Here is a 24,631-nt window from a genome sequence, read left to right as displayed (position 1 = left end):
TTGACATCTTTGACCTACCAGCAGTGAGGACCACACACTGGAATCAACACAGTGCTGGTACTGGAAAACATCCCTAATAGTTGCTGTTATTTTCAATACCAGCGGATGGATCAGATTTTCTCAGCCATGAGGCCTAAATTATTTTATTTACTTCTGCCAGCTGAGCTTACATCGAATGAATATGTATAGTGATGCAAGTACCATGAATGTGCACAATAATTGTATGGGTGAACTGCTGTGAATGAAGCTCTATGAGTGGTCAACAAGCTCCATGCAGGCCAGAAGACTACACACACACACACACACACCTGCCGCGTGAATCACGCAGTAAGTGGTCTCTGATTAGAGCTTCCTGAGCATGAGCTGTGTTCCACGATATTTATGAAGAAAATCAGTGAGATGAGTTTTGAGATTCATTTTCTGACCCACTGTATGTATTCGGTTTCATCACTGGTTGATTCCTCTCTGCGTCTTTGACTTTGATGGGATATAATTCAAGTTGAGAAAACAAGAAAGTGTATTGAAGTAAAACAGAGCCGTTTGAGTTGTTTCTGAAAACAAGAAAGTGTATTGAAGTAAAACTCGTGACTTCTCGGAGCTCAGACTTTCACCAGTCTCTCCGCTAAGGACGTCAGACCTCCACCTGTAAGAGTAAGTGAAAGACAGAGAGTGGACGAAAGGGCAGGAGGTAATGAAAGAGGAGTAGAGGAATTGGATGAAACTGAGTTCCCCAAAGTGAAGCATCGCAGCCAGTATGTGCTGTTGGATTATATAGGCTGCATAATTGGTAGCCGGGGTGAGATGGGGTGATCAGGAGACATCTGTCTTCTTGAAATACATTTACTGTCATGCATCCACTGAGTGTCACAATTGCTTTCCTGCTGTATACAGATGTGACTGGTCTAAAAACAATCCAGTTAGATACAGTGAAGTGCAGTGAAGTGTGCCTGTCACTTTTTTCTGACTCTATTATTCCTGTTTTAGGTCTGCTGCAGAGCCAGCATTTACTGTCATGCTGATTTAAACCTCATGACTGCATTATTTATACCACAGGGGGAGGACTGTGCTACCATGTGTCCTCCAGGTCTATACGGACCCAGCTGTATGTCCACGTGCTCCTGCCATAATCATGCATCCTGCTCCCCCATCGACGGCTCCTGCATCTGCAGAGAAGGTAAAGCACGACGGGCAAATCCGTGCGTCGAGTGGTTACAAACTTTTCAGGTTTGTAACTTTTTAAATGAGACGACGTCTGCTTTAGGACTCTCAGCTGGTCGTGGCCTTCGCTCAGTGGCTGTCTTCCTCTGACAAAACCGAAGATGTTTTTTTTTTATAGGCCTCACTGAGGTTAGAGTTTTTCAGGAGAAGTTTCTGTCTGGGGACATTTACAGCATCTTTTAAGAAAAAGGACAACAACACAGTTTTACAGGACTTCTGCATCAAATCTTACCTTGGTGTTAGGGTGCAGAGAGCTGGATGTTTATACATTGAATCTGTACTTTTTGATTTAAAATGAAAATGTGTCTAGGGTATTGATGATCTGGGTAGATTCCCAGTCATGTACCATTATCTCTGCAACAAAGGTAATGAATATAAACATCCATAATTCCATAATTGTGCTGTTAACTGATCTACAGGCCTGTTTTTAAACTCTGTTGGTACAAACAGATGTTACGAAAGTAAACATAGAATAAAATAGAAATTCAGTGTGCTCCCACAGAGCACAGAAAGTCGTCTAAAAATCACCAAAACAACACAAGGGAGAAACAGTGTGCTGGATTGAAAAGGTATTTTCTCTCAAATGTTAAATGTGTCTCCTGCTCTGTCTGGTCCCAGGATGGCAGGGTGTGGACTGCTCCATCCTCTGTCCCAGCGGTACGTGGGGTCTGAGCTGTAATCAGACGTGCTTATGTGGCAACGGAGCAGCCTGTGATCCCGTGGATGGAATCTGTACGTGTTCTCCAGGTTGGAGAGGAGAACACTGCGACGAGTCCTGCCCTGTGAGTTTGTCCGTCCTTGAATCTGTTAGCATGTTGTCTTCTGTCATTTACGTGTCTAGCATCAGATTTCACAGTTGAAAACTTTACCTTTGTCAGGATGGAACCTACGGGCTGGAGTGCCGTGAGCGCTGTGACTGTACTCATGCTGACGGCTGTGACCCAGTCAGCGGCTACTGTCATTGCTACCCTGGCTGGACAGGTCAGTGCCGCTTTGTTAAAAAGAAAATGCCAGAGAACAAATGACATTTTAAAGAAAATAAAACCGTGTTTCAGCCTCAAAAGTTGTGAAAATCAAGACGTAACATTTTCGTCAGGTACACCTCACAGAGCCACGGAGAAAATGTGGCCCCCCTTACTGCATGTTTACAGAATGTCTGGCTGGTGTTTTGTATTAAAGATGGATTTTGTTTAGCTAGCAGAGCTGATGGGGTCTGTGAACGAGAGACTTGAGCTGGTAATGAATTCTTGGCTTATTCACCGTGTGCTTTTGTGCAGCAGATCCATTATTAGTTATACACAGCATCTGACATGATTTACCAAATAAATATTGGGAGACGAAATCAAAATATTGGCCCTCAAACCACTCAAGAGTTTTAAACATGAGCTATGAATTTTTAATTTTTTCTGGCTGTTGTTGCAAAATCTTATTGAACCAACTGGCATATTTAGTTACAATGAGATACACTTTTTGAACTCTGCTCCCATCTGCTCTCAAATTAGGTTCCATGAGAGTCGTTGCCTCATTCTAAACATTTGCTTACATTTTGCAGAGGTGTGAGCGTCACAGCAAGTTTGAGAAATACGATTGTGCTTTTAAAATGTTCCAATACATCTGAATGTCAAATGCAGCGGGGGGATAGGCAAGGATCTGGTCTGTGAGCCTGAGTGGAGAGGTGCAGTCAGAAAAGAAATAGATTCAGTGGGAAAGGTCAAGTCTCTGAGATCTCCTTTCATTCAGCCTCCTGAGCTTAGGGCATTTATTCTGGGAAACATTGTGGGTTTTATTATCTGCAAGAACAGTTCTGGAAAAACGGGGCTCTCATGCTCTGAATCCTGCACAGGTCGGGACCATCTGTCAGCCTTAATTGAGTCACCAGGGTGCCGGGCTGTGGGCAGTGTGCAGTCCAGTGGGCCTGACAAACACATACATATTTGAATCATCAAGGCTTGTCAGTCAGCCCTCCGCAGCACTCAGAGAGAAGTGGCGCCCGGAGAGCGTGCAGCATGGGATTTGACACAGGACTTAGTCGGGACAAGAATTGAACTATTCAGAGAACCGCTGTGTCTACTTTTCTGCCGTAAACATCACAGATCTCGCAGGCCGCCCAACGTTGCTCTGACATACTACTTTGCTGTCAACTGGCCTTTTGTTCTATTGCGTTATTTCTGTTGGGAAACTCGACTCTCGGAGCACATGGGGGAAAAGTGTCATAACCGTCTGAGTCCCACTTAGTGGTTGCTGCTCTGTCGTAAGTCTGACATCAGCCCGTGAAGATTAAAACAGGGCTGTGAATAAATATCGCTCGCGAAGGCTTTGTACCAGTCTATATGTTCAGAAGGACTTTTTTTTACTGACGTGGTTAAAGCTGTGACATACAGTAGAGCAGGTGACGTGTCTGTATGTGTGTTAATATGCAATGAGTCAGAGTGAGGCGCAGAGGAAGAGAGAGGTTTGCTTTGCTCTGCCTGCTCTGTACAAGCTGGAAAACTGGGACGTTGGCACTTCTCTGTGAAAAGCCTTCTTTGAAGAGACTCGAGTTCTGCCTTCGCTCACGCTTTCTTCTTCTTTCTCACTAGGCGTCCAAAGCCACTCTGTTTGTCACCATTAGACTGAGAAGTGTGATGCTCTGTCCGCATTCATTTACTGACAGTTAAGACAGCGACACTGTTTTTTTTTTTTCCTGCCCGGCCTAGCAGATCCTCAAACGCTGTTGCTAAAGCTTTGCTCTCCTTTTGAAGACTCTCTGACAGAAACACTGCTACCATTCCTCTTCCTCATCACTGCCAACATTATCGCTCAATCACACCTTCATTTTGAGTCCAAAACCACTTTGGTTACTGTATAAGAATTAGTCCCCAGAGTGAAGTCCAGGTATAATTCAAAGGTACCGCACTGATGCTGCTTTAATGGCGTCACCATTATTAGATATTCTCATTCAAAGGAAATTTCAAATGAGGCTCGAACTAAGGGTGGATGCTTGAAAGGTTGCTGCTTATGGACCCGTATGCCAGTGTGTGACTGTGTGTGCGTCTGTGTGTGTGTGTTTGCAGAGATAGATTTTTTCCGTCAACCTGCATCTGTACAGTAGGTACAAGTAATTTGCCCCTTGAGTCTTTTGAAGGCAACTGTGACGGAGAGTGAACGGCTTGGTCTGATGCATGTGCTATTGCAACCACGTGCAGACTGGGAGCTCTGCCTGGATGCAGTGCATTTTGTGTTTGTTGTGTGGAGGGAGCTCTGCCAAGCACAGAGTGACACATCCATGCACACTGTGTGCTGGTAGCCTCGGCGCTTCCCTTCGGCTCTGTACACTACCCTGGTTGTGCTGAAAGAGAATAGGAGACAAGGCTAGCCTCTCTGGAGACGCAACTCTGTTAATCAACACGGTGCACTGGCAGGGAGCCCCAGTCAGATCAAAAATAAAATGCGTTGGGAAAAAGGAGCAGAATTCTAAAAGTGTAAGCCACACACACATACACACTCACACACGAGTGCGCAGCTACACGTATTCTGAATTCAGGGCTAAAGTCAATCAAAGATACATGCTGAGAGTATCCCAGCTGAGCGTGTTAGCCTCTGCAGAGCTGCTGTGATCGGATACTGTACAGTCTTTGTTTGAATAGTTAAACAGCACGCCTCAGAAATATTTCAACACTCCAGTCTTTGTGTGGACCTCAGTGAATAATTATCTTTGCAATGTGTCTGCAGGAATCCATTGTGACAACGTGTGCCCACAAGGCTTCTGGGGATCCAACTGTTCATTCACCTGCTCCTGTCAAAATGGCGGCTCCTGTTCTCCAGAAGACGGCACGTGTGTGTGTGCACCTGGATACAGAGGGACCTCCTGCAAAAGAAGTGTGCCTCCCTCTCAGATTAACTCACGTTAGCTGAATGGAAAATATATATATATATATAAATATTCACACGGTGTTCATGATGTTGCCAAACTCCTGACGTAGCTGAGCCACACTAGCTGACAGAAGGAGGAAAAAAACACAGTCGATACTCGTTGCTAAACAATGGAATGTGCTCCTCACCAGTCGAATGAATGGTGAGGAGCAGCTGTAGAACGGTCGGTGGCCAAATCCAGATTGTTCCTAGAGCAGTGAAGGCATCGCTGTTTTTACTTTGCATCTGCTTCACCATAGAGAGGTTCATGTCTCATGAATTAATGTCATACCACTGATGTAGGGCGTGGTGACATGAAAGTGAGAGTTGAACAGTAATAAACCCAGACAGGGAACTGACCTTGACTTGATTTGATCTTCCAAGAACTTTGTGAAGGTTGTCCCATCAGAGGAGAAGCTCTGTTTGTTGGACCTGACTTCTCAAGTGTAAACCCTTCATCAGTGCTATCACTTAATAACGGTTTCCACGACACAACACCCACAAGCACACAGGAACACACACACTCACTTCCAATAACTGACTCTCAGTGGGAGATCCACAGTCTTCACCCAGGCCTGGTTTCTGAATGAGGTCTGTCTGAAGCTGCTCTCAAGTGGTGAGCTCACTGATTGGGGGTAAAAAATGTACAGACCCAGACCTGTGTGTTTGTGTGTGTCCAGTGTTGACATTTACACAACAGGTACTTCCGTCCTTAGTGGAAGCATCACCTCTGTCGGTTTGATGTTGAAACCCTAATTGAAAGATTATGAGTTTCTCCTGCGGCTGGTACAGCTGCGGCGCAGTTGCTGCTGCTCTAAAATAACACCAGTACCCAGGGGTGAAGTGGTCCTCACGTGACGAGCCTCGAAAAGTATGGTAACCATATTTAAATTGTGTTTTTTAAATGTGGAGATTTTTCATCTTTGATAATGTCCCTGCAGTGTAAAATAAAGGTTAATTGATAATGGATGAAGAATTTTCCCAAATCAATTAGCCAAAATAGGAATGTAGCCGCGGTGAAATTAAAATGAGGGTTAAATGATAACTGCCGGCCATTTCATATAAAGTCGGTGCAGTTATCTGTAGTATACATCTGAAAAGACGAAATAATGTTAATAATGTTAATGTTACATGTGTTCTTATGTAAAATGAAAATGACCCAAGCACAATTACTTACTTTCCGATCGACGGAGTGACTCATCAACCTTTTACTTTTCCATATCTTGACATATAAATGTAATAACAAAAAGAATGGAATTTATATTTCCATTTTCCTTCCTGACTCTGCTCCTTTATATTGTATTTCTGCTCAGACTCTCATTCCATTTTCCTTCCTGACTCTGCTCCTCAGACTCTCGTTGTCTTGATTCTTAACTATATATATATATACTTTTTTTTTTTAAATCAATTGATTCTTTTATATCTCTGAGATCAGCTGTTCAAGGTGATGCCACTGTACTGGGTGGCTTCGTTCTACATTGTTTTTGTAACCGTGCTCTCTTGATCTCTGCTGCCTTTTCTTGTTTCATCATTACACAGTGTTGAACGTTGTTCATTCCCCCGCCACTTGATTAGGTACACCTGTTCAAGGGCTCATTAATCTGAATTTGTAGGCAGTCAATCACATGGCTCTTCAATGCACAAAGCCATTTTGAAGGGAAACTGCCGATGTACAAACCGTTTGTGGGACTGGAGAAGCAGAATTGTTATAGTGACTTTGAACGTAGCGTTGTCTTTGGTGTTGGTTCAGGTTATGCTGACTGACTGGGATTTTGTGCACGAGCATCTACAGGGTTTTACTGGAGAGAATACTGACTGTAGACTAAACAGTGTGAAGAGTGTTCATTTCTTGTTCAGTCCCAGGATGTTGATCCATTTTCTTGTATCTTTCCTCTATGCTGTGCCTCTACTGCCGACCGCAGTCTGCTCTCCAGGTTTCTACGGTCATCGCTGCAGCCAGTCCTGTCCACAGTGTGTCCACAGCACCGGGCCCTGCCATCATATCACAGGCCACTGCGAATGCCTGTCTGGCTTCTCTGGTTCTCTGTGCAACCAAGGCAAGTGCTGGTCTGTTCATTTTTCACACATCATTCGGCGAAACCCAGGCGTCGCATTATTGGGTTTTGAATATCGAGGAAAATCCGATAACGATGGTTACAGATATTACATAATTTCGAACCGATGTTATCGGACTTCCCTACTCTTGGGTTTATTAACTGCTTCTCATGTCTTTAAGTCTTTAAAATCAGGTGCCAGTATCTATATCATCCCATAATACTGTGTTTTCCTAAGTGGATAATTATCAGGTAAAGGCTACAGTATAGTCCTGGCTTTGCTTACTGGCTTTAAAAAGATCAACAGGCGACCCGCTGCCTTCTTACAGACACCTCGGCTGTGAAACTTTAAATTAGTTCTGTTATCAGTACAACACAGGCAGAAATGATCTGCCTTTAACAGGAGCCTGAATATATTATCAGACAAGGAATACGCAGGGGACACAATTTACTATGAACACAATTCCTAGTAAAGTAACAGGGGTGGAATAACATAGATGAAAGGTTAGATCTGAAATCTTAATAAATAATGACAATTCAGTCAAAGCTGTGAATTTTTTGTGATTTTTTTTGTGATTTTTTTTATGGAATCGTTCGGTGTATGGTGTTTGGATGTATATTCAAAGGCTAGCAGGTATTTCAGCAGCACGATGCTGTAGCACGTTTGCTGTAAATCCTGGATACTTGTTAGCACAGCCATCTGGCTCATGGACCGTTTGGCTTTGTGTGAGTGGAAAGACATTCCCATAAATTTGATGTACGACTGTGTTTTCTGCCAGAACAGATTGACAACATTTAACTTTATCGTGTGTTTTCACAATTCAACAAGATGAGATACTTTTTAAAAATCTGAAATAATAAATATTCTTTGGTTATAAATGAATTAAACTACAGGCACAGAGACCTTTCCCCAAAAGAGGGAGCCCAGGTACCACAATTACCCCGCATACCATAGTTTTAGAACCATTCGAGAACAGCTCATTCAAAGCATAAAAAAAATCTAATGGTGTATTTTTAATTTATAAATTTCAAATTCTATAGCACTAAATGATTAAAGACTTTCTGATGACAGTATAATTATTTATTTTGATATATCAAATGTTTAAATAATACATTTTTGTTTGGATGTTTTACAAATAATAATGATAAAATTAATATGTTTTGCTAGTGTTTTCAGTGTTTTGCTCAAATGCAAGTCGATGTAGGATAAAAAATGCTCTCCGTCCTTGTGGCAAGTAAAGACACCTACGCTCTAATAATTCTTTTTTTTTTTTTCTTTTTTCTTTTTATAAATTACACAAAGGCAATGGGGGGGATTTTTAAATTCTCTTTCATGGCTTTGAGCAGTGTCTTACAAATAAAAGTTTAATAGGTTAGCTGAAGGAAAGGAGAAAAAAAATCAGGCCTAATTTGTCTGGACTGTAATTACTAGTGAGCAGGCGTGTGGCCACGAGGGACTAAGGTGGCCAAAAAAGAATCTTACATTCTCCTTTTGTTGAGTCCCATTGGCATCCTCACTTGTCCTCTGTCCAGCACACAAATCCCAGCCTAATGAAGCACTCCTGGTGTGTCGAGGCTTAAATCCCCAGAAGCAGCAGTATGGGGGAGCCAACCTCATGGCCTAATGACAGCCTGCTTCAAGGAGCTTGAAAGAACTCTCAAGAAGAGGGGGAAGCCAGTGGAAGTATAATCATTAAAATCATCCCACATGAAAATGAGTTAGACCCAGATTTTTTTTTTTTACAATCCACCACCTTATCTGGTATTTCTTCACAAAAGACATCGGTGCTCCTCGGTGCAGATGATTATACACACCTTGGTTCAATTTGTCCCACAGTCCAAAACCAAAAACATTGAAACATGATTTTTTGGGAGGGGGGGTATTTTCCTGCTCACTTTTATTCAGCACAATTTTCTAATGTGTGGCCACACTCAATAAAATAAAAAATAAAAATAATTTCATTCAAATTGTGTGCCTGAATTAGCTAAAACGTGGCCATGATTTATATAAGGCAGTGGTTCTCAAACTGTGGTAATCGTACCACCAGTGGTACGTGAGCGCTCACTAGTGGTACACGGGAAAAATTCATATTTTCACATTTCCATTTTCACATTTCCAACATTTAGTTCACATTTCCATTTTCAACTGAATAAATCTGAAACTAACCATGCACAATTATTACAACATTTAGAGAAAAACAATGTGTAGCTACTTGTGAGATTATGAAATAGGATGTCTGGTCTTTTTATTTATTTACTTGCTTTTTATTGCTCCAATGCAAGTCTGTTGTTCATGTAAAATAAAATAGGAGCACAGTTTAGATAAGTTGGGGCACGATTTGATAAAAGGAGCTCACGCTCCACTTAAACGAGTGCACCATTTAGTAAAGATAGAGCAGGATTTGGCAAATTGAGGGCACGTTTTCTTACTATTGATTTGATCTCTCACGGGCGCTGTACTTTTTTTAATGTGATATCTTTTATTGACAAGTGCCAGGGACTTTATTGAAAAAATAATTTTATATACAATACATTCTGTTGCCTGTAAACATGATCTGTTTCAGCCCAGTTGCACATCATTTATTCCACTCCGATCAGTGTGAATGGAACAGCCGTGCCACCGCAGGCAGTGTTTGTCTAAACAGGGTCCATTCAAACACACTGTTATTCACTGAGGGAAACTTTCATCTGCGCTTACGTATGAGAGTTCATGTCGTGTCAGGTTATATTATGACTATTGTTTCATATTTCAGTCACAGTATGAAGATGACGTCTGTGTTTCCGTCCATTCTAGTATGTCCAAGTGGCAGATATGGCAGAGCCTGTGCTGAGATCTGTCTCTGCACCAACAATGGCACCTGCAACCCCATCGATGGCTCCTGTCAGTGCTTCCCTGGGTGGATAGGAGACGACTGCTCTCATGGTACAGTAGCGCTATCCTTCCTTCTCCTCTGCGTAATTTCCCTCTTCTCTTCCAGTTCCTCTCACCTCATAATAATTGCCCCCCCCCCTCTTCTCAATTCTCTCACTTACTCACACGCCATTGTACAGATGAATCACATTCATGACCCCGCACTCTCCCAAGTGTTGTACTCAAGCTTTTCAAAGCACAGCTTGCCTACATGGTTGTCATTATGCATTATGCTCTTTGATTTATGGCAGTGTAGCCATTGATTGTATGTGTGTGTGTGTTAGAGAGAGACCGAGACAGACAGACATTTGTCCCAAATCCATTGAAATGCTTGCTTATTATAAACACAAAACACAAATTGAAACACAAAACCAGCTTAAAATACAGCCAGGGTTCAGTCGACATCAGGGTTCTCAAACCCTTGGCCTGGGGGTCACCTAATGCCCCTTGAAGCCTGGCCTATAGATGTTAATAACAATCTATTATTCCACTTGGGGCATTATTTTTGTATTTGTAAGTTCGCAATTATGAAAATGGATTAGTAGGTCATTTAAGGAAGACTCCTTTTCCTTGTAGTTTTGTGCTAAAAATTCAACACTGATGTTGTTGTGCAAGATTCGACGCCCTTTGGCTCATCTGAATTTAAGATCCTTGGTCTAAATGAATTCTTTCATAATGGCTTGGAACCCAACAAATATTTCTAATATTCCTCTGTTGTGTTCGCAGCCTGTCCCTCCGGACACTGGGGCCCAGATTGTCTCAACTCATGCAACTGTCACAACGGAGCCCAGTGCAGTGCGTATGATGGAGAGTGCAGGTGCAGCCCAGGCTGGACTGGACTCTACTGTACTCAACGTGAGTGTCCCTCGTACAGTTCATAGAAAAACACTGTCACCTACTGGCAGTCTTTTAGTACTACAATAAACGCCAGCTGGAAAAAAATATTTGTTTTTACCTAAAGACATTTGGGCAGCTTAGGATATTAAACTTTCATTTACACTATTTATGCAGTCATCGCTACAAAACTAATGGTCACTTCATTTTTTTTTTCTATTCTACATTCCGGTCTGTTTTGCAAAGAGCGAATCATAATTACCCCTCTAATATGAATTCCATTATCTATCACCTCGAGGGTTTGTGCTTTTCTGTTGGCTAATGTTCCTGCCTGTGGCTTTGGGAACATCATTTGTTGTAGTTTTAGCCATTTTTTTCCCTTTGTCTTCACCTCTATGATAAAAGGATAAGTGCTTTTTCTGCTGAAACAGGAAATGTCTTCATTTTCATTCATTCTCATCGTCCTTTATTGAGTACACTGCATAGACATTGAAAGGTATTGATTTCCCTGTTCTCTCGCAACATGACCTTGACTCTCTATATTGTCTTCCCGTCTTTTCAACTTAATCACTGTTCCTATCATTTTATACATCTCTCTCCCAGGCTGTCCTTCAGGCTTCTACGGCAGGGACTGCTCTGAAGTCTGTCGCTGCCAGAATGGAGCAGACTGTGACCACGTCACTGGCCAGTGTGCCTGCCGAACAGGCTTCATCGGGACGAGCTGCGAGCAGAGTTGAGTAATAGGCCCTGGAACATTTTAGCACTAACGGTTGTTACCCTCTGAGTGCACTGATTTCGATGAATTCCCTAAACCGCGTCTTTTCAATGCAGAGTGTCCTGCTGGTACATTTGGCTACGGCTGCCAGCAGCTGTGTGAGTGCCTGAACAATGCTACCTGTGACTATGTGACTGGAACCTGCTACTGCAGCCCCGGATATAAAGGCATCCGATGTGATCAAGGTTAGAGGCGATGGAGATGATGGAAGCTCTCGCTCAGATGCAGATGTTGATGCTGCGGTAAAACATCCCGAACGCTGTGTTTTCTCTTTAGCAGCTCTGATGATGGAGGAGCTGAATCCATACACGAAGATAAGCCCAGCGAAGGGGTCAGACCGACTGTCAGCCGGAGCTGTCATGGGCATCATCTTTCTGCTCCTCATCATCATGGCCATGCTCAGTTTGTTTGTTTGGTACAGACAGAGGCAGAGGGAAAAGGGCCAAGAGATCCAGCCAAGTGTCTCCTATACACAGGCCATGCACATCTCCAACACTGACTATTCCATGTCTGGTAAATAGACAAGCTTCTGCTTTAACTCCCCAGTAGAGTTGACTAAGCTAAGGTCAAGGAAGAAATGGAAGATTCTTGAAATTCCTTTTACACAAATCAATTCATTTAAACACAGCAAAATTGACAATTAGGAATTTTCTCATCATTTATTAAATATGTGCAAACCCTGGTTTAGAATTAAAACTAAGGCGGATCTCTTTGTGTTTGAATTTTGCTTGCAAAGCATCATTGGAAAAACAGAAAGGACAAGAGAAAAAAAGAATCATTGATCTCAAAGCAGAGAGAAAGTTATGATGTTGCCCAGTTTAAAGGGATCCACACAGGAAAGACCAGAGCTGACTGCTGCGGAGTGGAAAAGGTCAAATTTAAGAAGCAATCTTAGAGTCCTAAAATTAGAATCTATCTAATATGTAACCACAGTCTGGTGAAGGAATAGACTGAACTTTGAGAAAAAGAAAAGCTACATTCTGCTGAAGAATGAAAAATACTTGTAATTATTACTTTGTTTTGTCTGGAACAGTAACTGGAATAGCTTTTACAGTATGTGTTTAAGTGCTTCAACAAAAATGTGTACTATAATATACTAAAGAAATGGAAACGTCTGAAGTCACCAGTTTTAATACTGTCGACAAATATCCCAGTGTTCATGGATGCACATTAAACACTTCATATTGTTCGCCCTCAGAGTGCGGCAGTACTGTAGCAATGAGGACCAGCACCGCAGAGGTCAACCAGAGCCAGGGCAACGGCAGCAGCGGCCAGTGCTTCTCCAACCCCAGTTACCACACAGTGGCCCAGTGTAATGTGGTCTCCAACATTTCTGGCAGCCTGGACGGCACCTTGATCCTCAAAGTATGATCACTCCTAATGTTTATTTAAATGAAAAATGGAGTTACTGCAGTAAAAGAAAAAACATCTGTGCTTTTCTCTTCCAGTCAAGCACTCTGAAAAACAGAAATGGTGCAGACTGGAGAGCCTACTGCAACCTCAAAGACATGGGTCAGTCTGTGTATCTTATCACATCACACTGCAAACACGCTGTCACTTCAAGGGCAAAAATTCATGTCATTATTACAGCGCTTTTATTGGCATCAGCCTGCGCTTAGCAACCCTGCTGTGAATGAAGATGAACTGAGGGTCCCTGGTTAGATCTAACCTTTGCTCTGATTTTTGATGAAATATGCAGTTGGGACAGAGAAATCATCGGTGGAGGGGTGAAAGCGGGTCAGATGGAGCTCATTAGTCTGCTCTCACTTCCCCCAGTTGCACATTTTTCCTGTGATGGCTAACTCTGGGTCAAACAGGGCACTCCTGGTCTGTACATTAGAGAACATTATGGCACCGAAGTTATTTAATAATACATGGCATTTTAAGATCCAGCGACCATTCAGATTTTATCAGCAGTAAAACAACATTGTTTAGGTTAAAGGGGTTGTAGATGGTAATTCACATAGAGGCTGAATTAATGAACACCGCAATTTAAAAAAGCACTTTTTTAGTCCCAGCTCGCATCAGTTTTTAAATGTCCTGATATCAATGTCCTAATGATTCATTAATGTTCTATATAGACTAGAGAAATTAAAACTGAATTGACCCACAGGTACACATTTACTAAAGAACATAAACCTGTAATGTGCTAAATGAATCATAATTAATCCTAAAAAGGTTGGGGGTGTCCTGTTGGGGTGGTTACACTGTGACATGTTTCCATATTTTAGCTCAAAAATGAGAGGGAGATATCGGTAGTTATTTATTATGAGAGGGAAATATCGGTAGTTACAAGATTTGAAGACATGCTGCGATCTTCTTCAACACCTCTGTCTCTCTCTCTTCTCAGTTTCTATAACTGTCTGCTGCCACCTGGTGGAAGACACTTTCTTCCTGTCAAAAGCAAAAACAAATAAAGAGAAATTATTTGCAGTAATAAACAATAATTTTCAGAGCAACTGTGGGACTTATCTTGTAATGTATTCCTTTAATGTGATATCTTCTGTTTGTCTTCATGTGGAAATATAAGAGATAAACCCTCTTCCCTTTGTTACAGATGTCCAACAGGGGGAGACACAGACCCAGAGAGGTTCAAGGAAAGGTAATATCATGGGAATTGTATTCAGCTCCACATGTAACACTGTTACAAATCGGTTTTTGTTCAATTTCCCAGGTATCAGTTTTGTTCTTGTTCCTCCCTTAAACAGCTATTTCCCTGACACAAAATCCCATGTCTTTATATTCTCTGTGATTTATGGGAGAACTCAATACACTCTGGACCGGAGCGCGGTGGGCTGACGGTTTGTTCCAAGGGTAATTGCTCTCCATGGCTCAGTGCCCAATACGTCATTTTTTTCTCCCAAACTGCAGCCGGTGGTGAATATGAGGGACCCCGGGGCCTAAAGAAGCTCTGCTGTGGTCTCTAATGAGGCTTCTTATCAAGCTGATGAGACAGTTATGGATGAGATTAGCCTGCTTCTCTGTCCCCTTTGTTTTGTGATTTGTACACACCATCATTTGTAGCCTGTCAGAAACAGAGGAAGTAAAACTTTTTCAAAACATTGTAGCATTTTATTGTCATTCTAATGACCAGTCTGTGTAAATGTTTAATGATTTTTTTTTTCAGTGTCTCGAATAAATGCCACTGTGACAGTTCATTAAAACTCTCATGATCTCTTCTGATGCTGAGCATATCCTTGTCTCTAACTGCAGATTACATCAAGGGCTCCATGTGCAACAGCAGCTCCTGCTCCCTGAACAGTGAGAACCCATATGCCACCATCAGAGACCCACCAGGGCTTTCTTGCAAACACACAGAGAGCAGCTATGTGGAGATGAAGTCCCCCTCCCACCGAGAAGTGCCCTTTGGAGGCACTGCCACCCTCCTGGGCAGTGCAAGCACGAATGTCTATGATGTCGGTGAGTGTGTTGTTGCTCTGATGTCTGGAGCTCAGCGGGGTCCCACACTTTGTGGCTCCTCTGGTCAAAAGCCCCTGCTGTGAGTCTGTGTGGACTTTATGAACCTGTGCACTGCCTTTCTGCTCCTTTTCTCCTCCTTTTTCTTAGCCAGTTTGTACAACTCTACACTGAGTCTAACACACTTCTCTGATTGTTCTCTCTCCAAAACTACCACAGAGCCGACTGTGAGTGTCCTTCAGGGACCTAATGGAATGGCCACCGGCTTTTCCCAAAGCCCTTACGACCTTCCTCGCAGCAGCCACATCTCAGGCCACTACGACATATTGCCCATGCGTCACAGCCCGACACACACGCCCTCTCCACCCCCAGAAAGCCCCAGCTCCCTGCTTTAGAGGCTTCACCTCCCACCTGGCCCCCAACATCATGCCAGCTTTGGGCAAAATCCATCCAACTGTCAACCAACGGCCCTCCCTCTTTCTCTGTGTATGTGTTTGATTTAGACATTGGGATGATGATATGGAGGGGCAGGCAGAGCTTATCTGAACTATTGCTCCCCTTCCTGTGATTTTACTGTGGTGCTGAAGAAGGAAAGGAAGGAAGTGTTCCACACACCAGCGACCATTTGTCCATTTTACTTTCTTATAGAGCTGATGGCTCAGACTGTTGCCCAGCCACTTTACAGACTTCCTGGAGTGGAGTGCCAAACAGCGCCAAGGGTGGAACACACGGATGATTTGGACAGATTATTCAAAAGAGGGAGTTATACGAAAGTTATTTAAGCTCACGGTATAGGTTTACTATTCTAGGGCAGCCAAATATTTATGATATCCTCCTCCTCACGAGAGAAGGAGTCCAACCTTGACAATGTCAAAGTAGGCAGTTATACTGTATATTGCACAGAGACACCAGAGTTTATGATTCCTCACCTGCCAAGATGACTTGAGGAGATTATGATCATATACTCTAAAGTAAAGAAATGTTAAGATATATAGTTATAAAATATAATGTTGTACAAGGAGAAGAACTGGGAGTAAGCAGATTTTGATAAAGCATGGTCGATATTGACATATTGTGGTGGTCTTTAAATCATTCTTGCCCTGTAATGATCAGAGCTCTGTACGGTTGCAGTGAAAATTAGACCCATTACGGTTGGCGTTGTATTCTGACCCATAATGTCCACGCATTTACTGCATTGCTAAGTCACACACATTCAGTAGGTCTAAAGTTTGGATCCTTTACTTTAATTTTGCATAATTTTTTTTAATGTGGAAGTATTTTTCATGCAGATATCTGTGTTTACATTTTTGAAAACCAAATCTAACTAAAGGATTGCTTTGATGTTTTTTTATACTTTAATTGTTTATTGATTAATTTATATAACTGATGGTCAATGTAACACATTAAAAAAATTGAGCATGATGAGATATTGGATACCCACTGATGTAGATAACACACAGTTATTGTCGTGAAACGGTCAGTATCATCTTGTGAACTGTTTTTGAAGCTAAAACGTGTTTTTTGTTTCTATCCCTGTCAGAATGTACACTTAAAATAAGCTTTCATCTGACCTGATTTTAGACCTACAAACACATACAGTGTCTACAAAGGGAGCCATGTGTAAAAAAAAATCCATTATGAAGCATTTTATGTTTGTATTTGGCTATTTATCTTACTTATTTATTGAACCTTATTTAATAATTCACTATCTGAATTTCATTTCACCGTCTGTAGAAGCAATAACATTTTGACAATCGATGCCCAGGCAGCGACTCATTAGTGCTTGACATTATTATATACACCATCTTTGACCAGTGTGGTGACAGTACATCATATTTATGTGACTTCTTTTTCCCTGATAAAGGTTTTATGCTATCATATCAGTGTTATTCTTGTTGTTTTGGTACAAACCTTCTAAATTAAAAGCCCACTCTGCCATCACAAACATGTTTCAGTCAGGTTAATTCATCGGGGGGTGGGGGGGGGCACAGAGTTAATGAATTAAGACCTAATGTAAAGTGTGTCACAGGTGTGATTGGTAGAAATTGTGATCTCAATGAACATGATTGCCCTCTGGTGATGAATGAAGAGTACCTATCCCCCCGTCCCCGCTTCCCCAGGTGTTTTAGGTGTGCAAAAGATTTTTAGGTTTATCAAAAGCACTTTTACTCGGGTACATTTTAAAGATTATATTATGTCACTAACAGACATTAATAGTATGGTAGAATGGTGGTTAGATACCTCACACAAGATGGTAACCGTTCCCTGCCTTGGCTAAGACAGATGCCCTGTCTTATTTTAGATTAAGTTAATTTCCCAGCTGGGGATCAATAAAGTACAGTGCATCTATCTATCCATCCATCCATCCATCTATCTATCTATGTGTATAAAATGTTTTGTCTTAACTGGACCTAATCAATCCTAATCAACCAAAAACTCCACACACACCAAACACAACCTTCTGTACCATAGCAACACGTTCTACTCATTTTACTGTTTTAAATGTAAATGTATTACTTTGACACTACATAAGAATTAAAATGATACATCTGACAAAGGCGTACTCAATGTCAGGGAGAATGCATGGAACTTACTGCAACAAACAGTGGTTAAAGACATTTGATTTCATCGTTACATATCTGCATGCTCACAAAAAGGGTTTGATTATTTCAACCACAGCTATCAAAATTATGAAGATGTGCAGCATTGAAAGTGAAAATATTGCCCTGTCAGAATAAAATGTCTGGAGTGTCATATCTTTGATTCATAAAGAGGCGCTGTGGATTTATGGTGGACAAGGTGTCATATTGAGATTGATCAGATTATAGGAGCTGAGAAAAAGGTTTGCCACAGCAGAGGGACTGTGGTTACTGTGATGGACATGCTGTCCTGCTGACTGCCAACAAGCCCTGAGTGATGCCCCACTAAAAGGAAGTGCAGCCACTAAGTCAAAGAGTTAATGGACCGAATAAAAGCAAGTACTTTTAAGAGGGGGGTTTTGGGGAGGGAGGCAGAGAGAAGCATTAAAAAAATGATGTTGCACATAAGCTGCCTACATAATTTTCAATGGAAGGAGTAGCTTATTGCATATTCTATCAATAGGCCAATAATATATATTTATATATTTATAACGTAAATAAAGACTGAAACAGCAACACAAATGTACTTCTCATGGATTATAACATAAGCCTGACACTGTTTAATATGGAAAATGGTAACGTTTGTGACAAGATGTCTTCACTTGAAGGTGACACTAGCCATTAATCCAAAATCATATTGATTTTTTTGTCGTCTGAAACAGTGTCAGTGAAAGACAGTGAGAACATATATGTGCGCATATTTATAAATCACAAGCAAAATGACTTAATTAGAATTGAAAATAATGTACATAAGGTATACCTATACTAAATGTTGAATAATCGTATTATTATTTATTATTATTATTTATAATAAACCCTAACAGGCAACTAAACCGATGCTGGAAAAGTCAGACAGGAATGGACTGTGCCCCAGATAAGCGGTTGATGAAGGATGGATGTATGGAATGGACTGTGAGGATGAAACCCGATAAAAATCGCACTTTTGCCGAATCTACAAGAGTGGAAACCTCTGACAAACACACTTTTTAGCCATTTATGTTGTTTGCCTGTCTAGCTGTCTTTTGCTTTTACATATTACCTTTTTTTTTACGTCTTTTACTTAAGATGTTTAGCTAGCTAGCTAACGCTGACATGTGCATATCGTTTGAACGCTCGTTGGTCTATGATAAAGTTACGGTTTAAGTTTAAAAACTTAAACCGTAAATTCCAAGTGGATTCCATGGAAATTGTTATGTGAGTACACTTAGTACCGCTAAGATGTGTTACATTGGGAAAAAGTTGTCTGAATATGATGAAGGCGTAAACTTCCAGCAGGTGAGTTTGTCTTTTATGTTACAGTTAAATATCATAGTATGAACCCTACGTCACAGCGGGTTCCATGGTGTAATGGTTAGCACTCTGGACTCTGAATCCAGCGATCCGAGTTCAAATCTCGGTGGAACCTTCTTTTTTTTCCCCTCTCATTTACTCATTTTGTGTTATTTTGTAAGGCACCTGTATTGAGACTTTTTTGGAGACATTAAGGTCACAATCAACGCCTGTGTTCTCTGTGACCTCGGACAGCATTTTAGGGTTTATCAATATTTGAGTTACTAACTGAAATACTTGAGTTTTTTTGGTTAAAAAAACCATTTAAAATATCCACTTGACAGACAGTACATTCAAGAAGTCGCTGTATACAGTGTCCTCAGCGTTTAGCGATTTTTTAAGTTTTTAACAGTTCTGGATTTAAAAAAGTAGATTTTTTATTTAACACACGGGGGCAGTAGAGGGCAAGATGAGCGCTAATGGAGTACTTCAAAGATTGTCTTCTAGTAGTACATCAGCGACATTTTTAGCTGCTTTACTGTTAAAATGTATTTAATATCTTTAAGCAATAAAAAAATAATAAAAAAACATCAAGTTTAGTTATCAAAAAACACCGTAACATCTAAACAGAGAAACAGAGCATCTGACTGGTTGTTCCAAAGTGATGTCATGACAAAGGAAATGGTAGTTATGGTAATAAGTGTAATTCTAGTCTTACTTCAAAATTATAAGCGTAAAGTTTTGTCGTAACAGACGTTGCCTCACAGGCACAGACGCGGTTCCTTTGTGATGACTGTCATCAGTGACGTAAGAGACTCTTGTAATCGGTCACGTGAACATCGGAGCCCTAGATATCTACGCGCAGCTCTGGAAAACACGGGACTGTTCCGATGCCTATACACGCTACTGTGATTATTCTTGTTTTGTGTTTTAAATTAGAAAAATAGATAAAAAGCGCCGAGGGAAAATACATTTGCTTCACTTGTAGTCTGGATTTTAATTGGACTGGACGTCGTGTTCGTTAGATTCATCTTTGAGGCGTCGTGATTGAGAAATGTGAGTAGATTATTCTGGTTATAAAAATAATTAATAAATAGACACATACAGATACACAAACGTTTATTTTCTGCTAGCAACCTGCCTTTCGTGGGTTTCTTTCTTTCTTCATTTATTTATTTTTTTATTTATTTAAATTCAGACCGTATATTTGCAGGTCCGGCTGCTCTAAGCGTGACCGAAAAATCGCTGACCAATCGCTAATTGTTAGTTTATCAGTGAAAGCAATTCTCTAAATTGTTCGTTTTATTGAATGTGGGGTCATTTTTTCAATAATATTTTTTTTGTGTCTCTGTCTGGTTGTGGTCGATATTATTTACGGCGCTGTCATTGGTTCCATTGAAATCATGTGGAGGCTTATTTGGTTGCATCCTGTGTAGATGCTCCTTAAGATGGCCTCTCAACTAAGGTGCCCTGGGGAGAAACCCACCGTGTTTTGTTGTGGTCAGTTGTGTATTGTGTATAATGGGCATTTGCTACTCAGTCACTCTCTCTTGCATCGTTGCTGCACCGACTCTGGCCACAGCTCTGTTTTCTTTGTATCTTCTTGCCTTCTGTTCTGTTTTCCTTGGGCGTGTGTGTGGTTTCCTCATCAAACACACAGGGTCCCCCCTGTCAAATGCAAGGAATGCACACGGCTGATGAGGGTGAATGTTGTCTAACAGGGAACAGATGCTGAGTGAAATGTTATGTTGGTGGTTCCCGGCCCGTGGTCAGACCGCCCATCCTCCCAGGCCCCCTGCTGTCAACACAAAAACTCAATAACCCCTGCACAGCTTGCTCCCCACTGTCCTTCAGCCTCTGGCTCCTCAGTGTACAAAATCAAAACAGCCATTATTTCATGCCACAGAGGCGCTACATTCATTAAAATGTTGCAGTGTTGTGAACAACTGCATTAAATTATAAGTGTTTCAAACAACAACTGATTATTAAATAATGCTGCTCGTTATTCCAACCCATTTTTTATGATTTTGTCTTTTTGGTAGGAATGCACTGTTCTCCTCACTCATTCTTGGCTATAACTAATTATATATAATATGTATAGCTGCTTGAAGAGGTGATAAATAGGTTTGTCTCTCTTTGTTGAGCTTGGAAACTTTTTTTAACAAATGTGTGTTTTTTGTGAAATTTAAATAATAGAAGAAGCCAGTAGTTAATTAATTGTAGGCACCATTTTGCTCTGAGCCCCTGTATGCCTTGCTTTGTCTTGATGAAAACATTATCCCTAGCAGCAATACACAAATAGAGACAATTTTTGGATCACATCCCAACATTTAAAAAAACATTAAGAATTTGAACCATAAAGCCCTCCATCTTTGAGATCTTGCTATGTGGGATATTATTCACCTATAAAATCCACAAAAATCATCCCATGGTGTGTTAAACTGAGGTGAGCAGATAAAGCAAAGTTTGTGTACTGCTCCATAATAAGGAGAGCATGAAGAAGACTCTGTGGGAGAGAATCTGTGGCACAATTGGCTGACCAAATTGCTGCAACTGTAAAAAGGGAAGTTTGACTGTGAGTTGGCTGAGAGGAAATCCGCCCTGTCCTTATTTGTCTGCAGTTATGAAGAAAGTTGTGGTGAATGAAAATTCGCAGTTTCTAGGTGAGGCAGGTTTACTGAGAAGTGACATCAAATTGTACAGGTTTCCAAGTTACTAAAACAGACTGAGGGTCTTAAACTAAAATAAAACAAGTATACTGCGTTGTTGACCATTGAAACCTCCATCTCTGTTTGTGTTGATGATAAGTGATCTGTCCAGTAATATGGACAGACCACGAGAAGTGGCATTATTTGTTAGCTGGAATGTCTGGAGCAGATGACATTGGTGACTCAAGATGTCTACTCATATATCCCAGCTCCCTTTCTGATCTATCCTCTAACTGGAATCATATTTTCAGAAGTGGTCATACTCCCGTGAATAAGATCTGAAACCAGTGATTGAGTCTCTAGGTTGCTCAGGAAAAGATGGTTATTGAGCTTTTAAGTCAAGTGAGAAATTATCTTGTTTTCCCCCAGAGACCTCTATTCTTAATTAATTTTAAAGCGCCAGAACTCTGTTCTGTGTTCTGTTCTTCTCCTGTAGGTTCAGTTTTACAGCTGAGTGACTGCATTTATTTTCTTTTTCTAAAATTCAATATTAAAAAAGGTGTATATATATATATATATGTATATATGTGTGTGTGTGCGTGTGTGTGTGTGAAAAGAAAATGAGTGACAGGCTGAAACAGTGGGTCAGTTTTACCAACAATTTATGTAGTTAAGATGTTGTTGCCATGGTGAGGAACAAATGTGATTTTAGGCCCGTGTTTCCTGTTGAGGTGGAGGCTGTTCCTAATGTCAGTGTAGTTGGAGGTAGAGATTATATCTATATTTAATCCAAGTAAAGTGTGACACATCTGCCATGCCGACAGTTGTATATTTAGCCGCACTGAGGCATTACTTGCTGAGAGCAGGAATTTTGTTTCCCAGTGAAACATGCAGAAACGTGGAGTAATAATTTAACTTTCTTCTGTTGTTATTCCCTGAGTGAAAATGTTTTCAAAGCATCATTGTTCAAAACAAGTAACCTAGAGAAGTAGAATAAATTGACCTTCAAATTCAAATTACAACAGTTTAAAATTAATCTGTAGAATCTGATGATGTAATTTTAAATGCAAGACTGAGACATGGGAAATAACCTGACACATAGAGTTACAAACAAAAACACTCAGTCGAAATAATGTGAGACCATTAGTAGTGAGTCATGGTTTTAAAATACAGTATTACTGTCAGTGTAACACAAAACAAAATGTAATGTACTTTGTATTTGTTGGTTTAATAGATTCCACACTCAGACATTACAGTAGCTCCTCCTGCTGTTACTGTATACCTCTGACTCGGCTCCAACAGTATAGAAACCTGTTCACTCCTATTGATTGGCTCTGGGGCCGTCATCATTGTTCTTGTCTCTCTTGTGTGAGACTGTTGACCGTGTGAACGTGCTCAGCTCTCTGTCACAACACACTGACACGGTTGAAAGCAGAGCTCAGATCCAAGATCTCAGTTGAGACCATTTACTAATAGGATAGATGTGGTCACAGTCTCCTGGTGTGCCACGGTTCCTGCAGAGTGAAAGGGAATAACTTAATGCCAGCTCTATCACGTCCCACTGGGGACTTAACAGAGGGCTGTTTATCAGTTTGCTTTTGAGCATGGAGAAACTGCAGAGAGAGATAAACAAGCTCTTCAACTCAAGTATGAGCCGACCTGCCGCTGAGACGACGTCCAGGGCCTCATGTCTGGTAATAGAGCAGAATCACAGGCGTTCTGTTTCCTCTTGCCTTTTCACAACACTGTTTTCCACACAGCCAACTTGGCTAAAAGATGAACCACAGTCCAACCTCCCTCTATGTTCTGGGGCTCGCTTGTCATTCTGGTGTTTTTCTTTGTACATGTCTCACCTTTTGTTCCACAGAGACATGAGGTTCACTTTACATAATCGTGCAGGTCAACTTAGAGGCCCGTCGGTCTTAAGGTGTCCCGTGAATCTGTGTGAATTATAGTGTTTTAACAACTCGGAATGTTTCCTAAATGTTTCCAGATGTGCTCAATATATTTGGTTATTACATCAGTGTTGGATGTATGTGTGATATAGGTAACTTTCTAGCTTATGAACTCTTGGCTTGTAATGTTCATTTACATTTAGAGAAAATGAGAAACGTGTGTTCCAGGAGTGATTGCCTGGGTCAAACATGAATTATGAAACCCCTTCATTTTACCTCTGTCTCCTTCTTTACAGCCCACAGTGGGAATGGGAGATGATGGAGGATAAAGCCCCTCGTGTAGCCGACTACTTTGTGGTTGCAGGCCTCACTGACTCTTCCAAGCCTCTAGAAGAGGAGCTCCACTTTGATGAAGCCGCTCCCAAGTCCGTGAAACCCAAAGCCCCCATCACTGATGTAGCTGTAATTATCAGATCTCTGGGCGAGGAGGTTCCGCCGGGGTTCACCTGCATAGAAACCACTCCCTCAGGCCTCTCCGCAGAGCTCAACGGAGCCAGCCTCAGGGGTCCACAGATATTCTTGTGCTTCAAGCGAGGTCGAGATAAGCCTCCACTGACAGATCTTGGGTAAGCACTAATCCTTGGGCTCTGACCCATTACTCAGGCTGCACCACTAATCACTTTTCTGCCCTCTGTTGGCCTAATCTGCTCTTAAACACATCCTTTAGTGTCACGTTGCTGCAATGGATACATCCTCCCTGTTGCATTCCAATGTTTTTTCACCCGTGTTTTATGTCAGTTATATACACAGTCTGTATTGTTGTTGTGTTTTAGGGTGTTGTACGAGTGGAAAGAGAAACTGAAGCCTGGATGTCACATCGTCCAGACCACACCCTCAGGTCGCCCTGCCAACATCAGCACCTCATCTTCGCAGCGCATCTACATCACTTATCGCCGTGCCCCAAAAAGCCAGCCCCATACTTCACTCGCTGTTACCAATGTCTGCATCATCATACCAGGGAAGGGGGAAGCACCTCCTCACACCTTCTGCAAGGTGGACAAGAACCTCAACAGCAGCATG

General features: G+C 41.4%; 2 protein-coding genes and 1 non-coding gene across 6 annotated transcripts in view; all 3 read left to right on the top strand.

Annotated features, from left to right (window-relative positions):
• megf11 (multiple EGF-like-domains 11) overlaps positions 1-17,035 on the top strand; it is a 62,764-nt gene extending 45,729 nt beyond the window's left edge. The window contains exons 11-25 of the mRNA XM_025056413.1: positions 1,054-1,174; positions 1,837-2,000; positions 2,097-2,199; positions 4,930-5,076; positions 7,032-7,166; positions 9,958-10,086; positions 10,801-10,929; positions 11,512-11,640; positions 11,740-11,868; positions 11,960-12,196; positions 12,882-13,048; positions 13,132-13,195; positions 14,241-14,285; positions 14,897-15,103; positions 15,320-17,035. Coding sequence (XP_024912181.1) covers positions 1,054-1,174; positions 1,837-2,000; positions 2,097-2,199; positions 4,930-5,076; positions 7,032-7,166; positions 9,958-10,086; positions 10,801-10,929; positions 11,512-11,640; positions 11,740-11,868; positions 11,960-12,196; positions 12,882-13,048; positions 13,132-13,195; positions 14,241-14,285; positions 14,897-15,103; positions 15,320-15,495 — 2,082 coding nt within the window. The 3' untranslated portion in view covers positions 15,496-17,035. The remainder of the gene's footprint in view (positions 1-1,053; positions 1,175-1,836; positions 2,001-2,096; positions 2,200-4,929; positions 5,077-7,031; positions 7,167-9,957; positions 10,087-10,800; positions 10,930-11,511; positions 11,641-11,739; positions 11,869-11,959; positions 12,197-12,881; positions 13,049-13,131; positions 13,196-14,240; positions 14,286-14,896; positions 15,104-15,319) is intronic.
• Positions 17,036-18,892: 1,857 nt separating this feature from the next.
• Positions 18,893-24,631, top strand: part of dennd4a (DENN/MADD domain containing 4A) — a 23,081-nt gene continuing 17,342 nt past the window's right edge. For 2 of the 4 annotated variants that reach the window (XM_008312085.2, XM_008312083.3), the window contains exons 1-3: positions 18,893-18,933; positions 23,848-24,177; positions 24,385-24,631. In XM_008312085.2, coding sequence (XP_008310307.1) covers positions 18,920-18,933; positions 23,848-24,177; positions 24,385-24,631 — 591 coding nt within the window. In that variant the 5' untranslated portion in view covers positions 18,893-18,919. Of the gene's footprint in view, positions 18,934-18,995; positions 19,015-19,790; positions 20,065-23,847; positions 24,178-24,384 lie in introns of those variants that run through there. The other 2 variants (XM_008312087.3, XM_008312086.3) reach the window with 2 other exon arrangements.
• On the top strand, positions 19,073-19,144 carry trnaq-cug (transfer RNA glutamine (anticodon CUG)). Its single transcript has one exon. It is a non-coding gene; the product is annotated as a tRNA-Gln (tRNA).

This window comes from Cynoglossus semilaevis, chromosome 6 (genome assembly GCF_000523025.1).
Source record: "Cynoglossus semilaevis isolate Cse_v1.0 chromosome 6, Cse_v1.0, whole genome shotgun sequence".
In the NCBI taxonomy this organism is placed as follows: domain Eukaryota; kingdom Metazoa; phylum Chordata; class Actinopteri; order Pleuronectiformes; family Cynoglossidae; genus Cynoglossus; species Cynoglossus semilaevis.
Note: the sequence above shows the minus strand (reverse complement) of the source record. Positions and strands in the feature narration are given on the sequence as shown.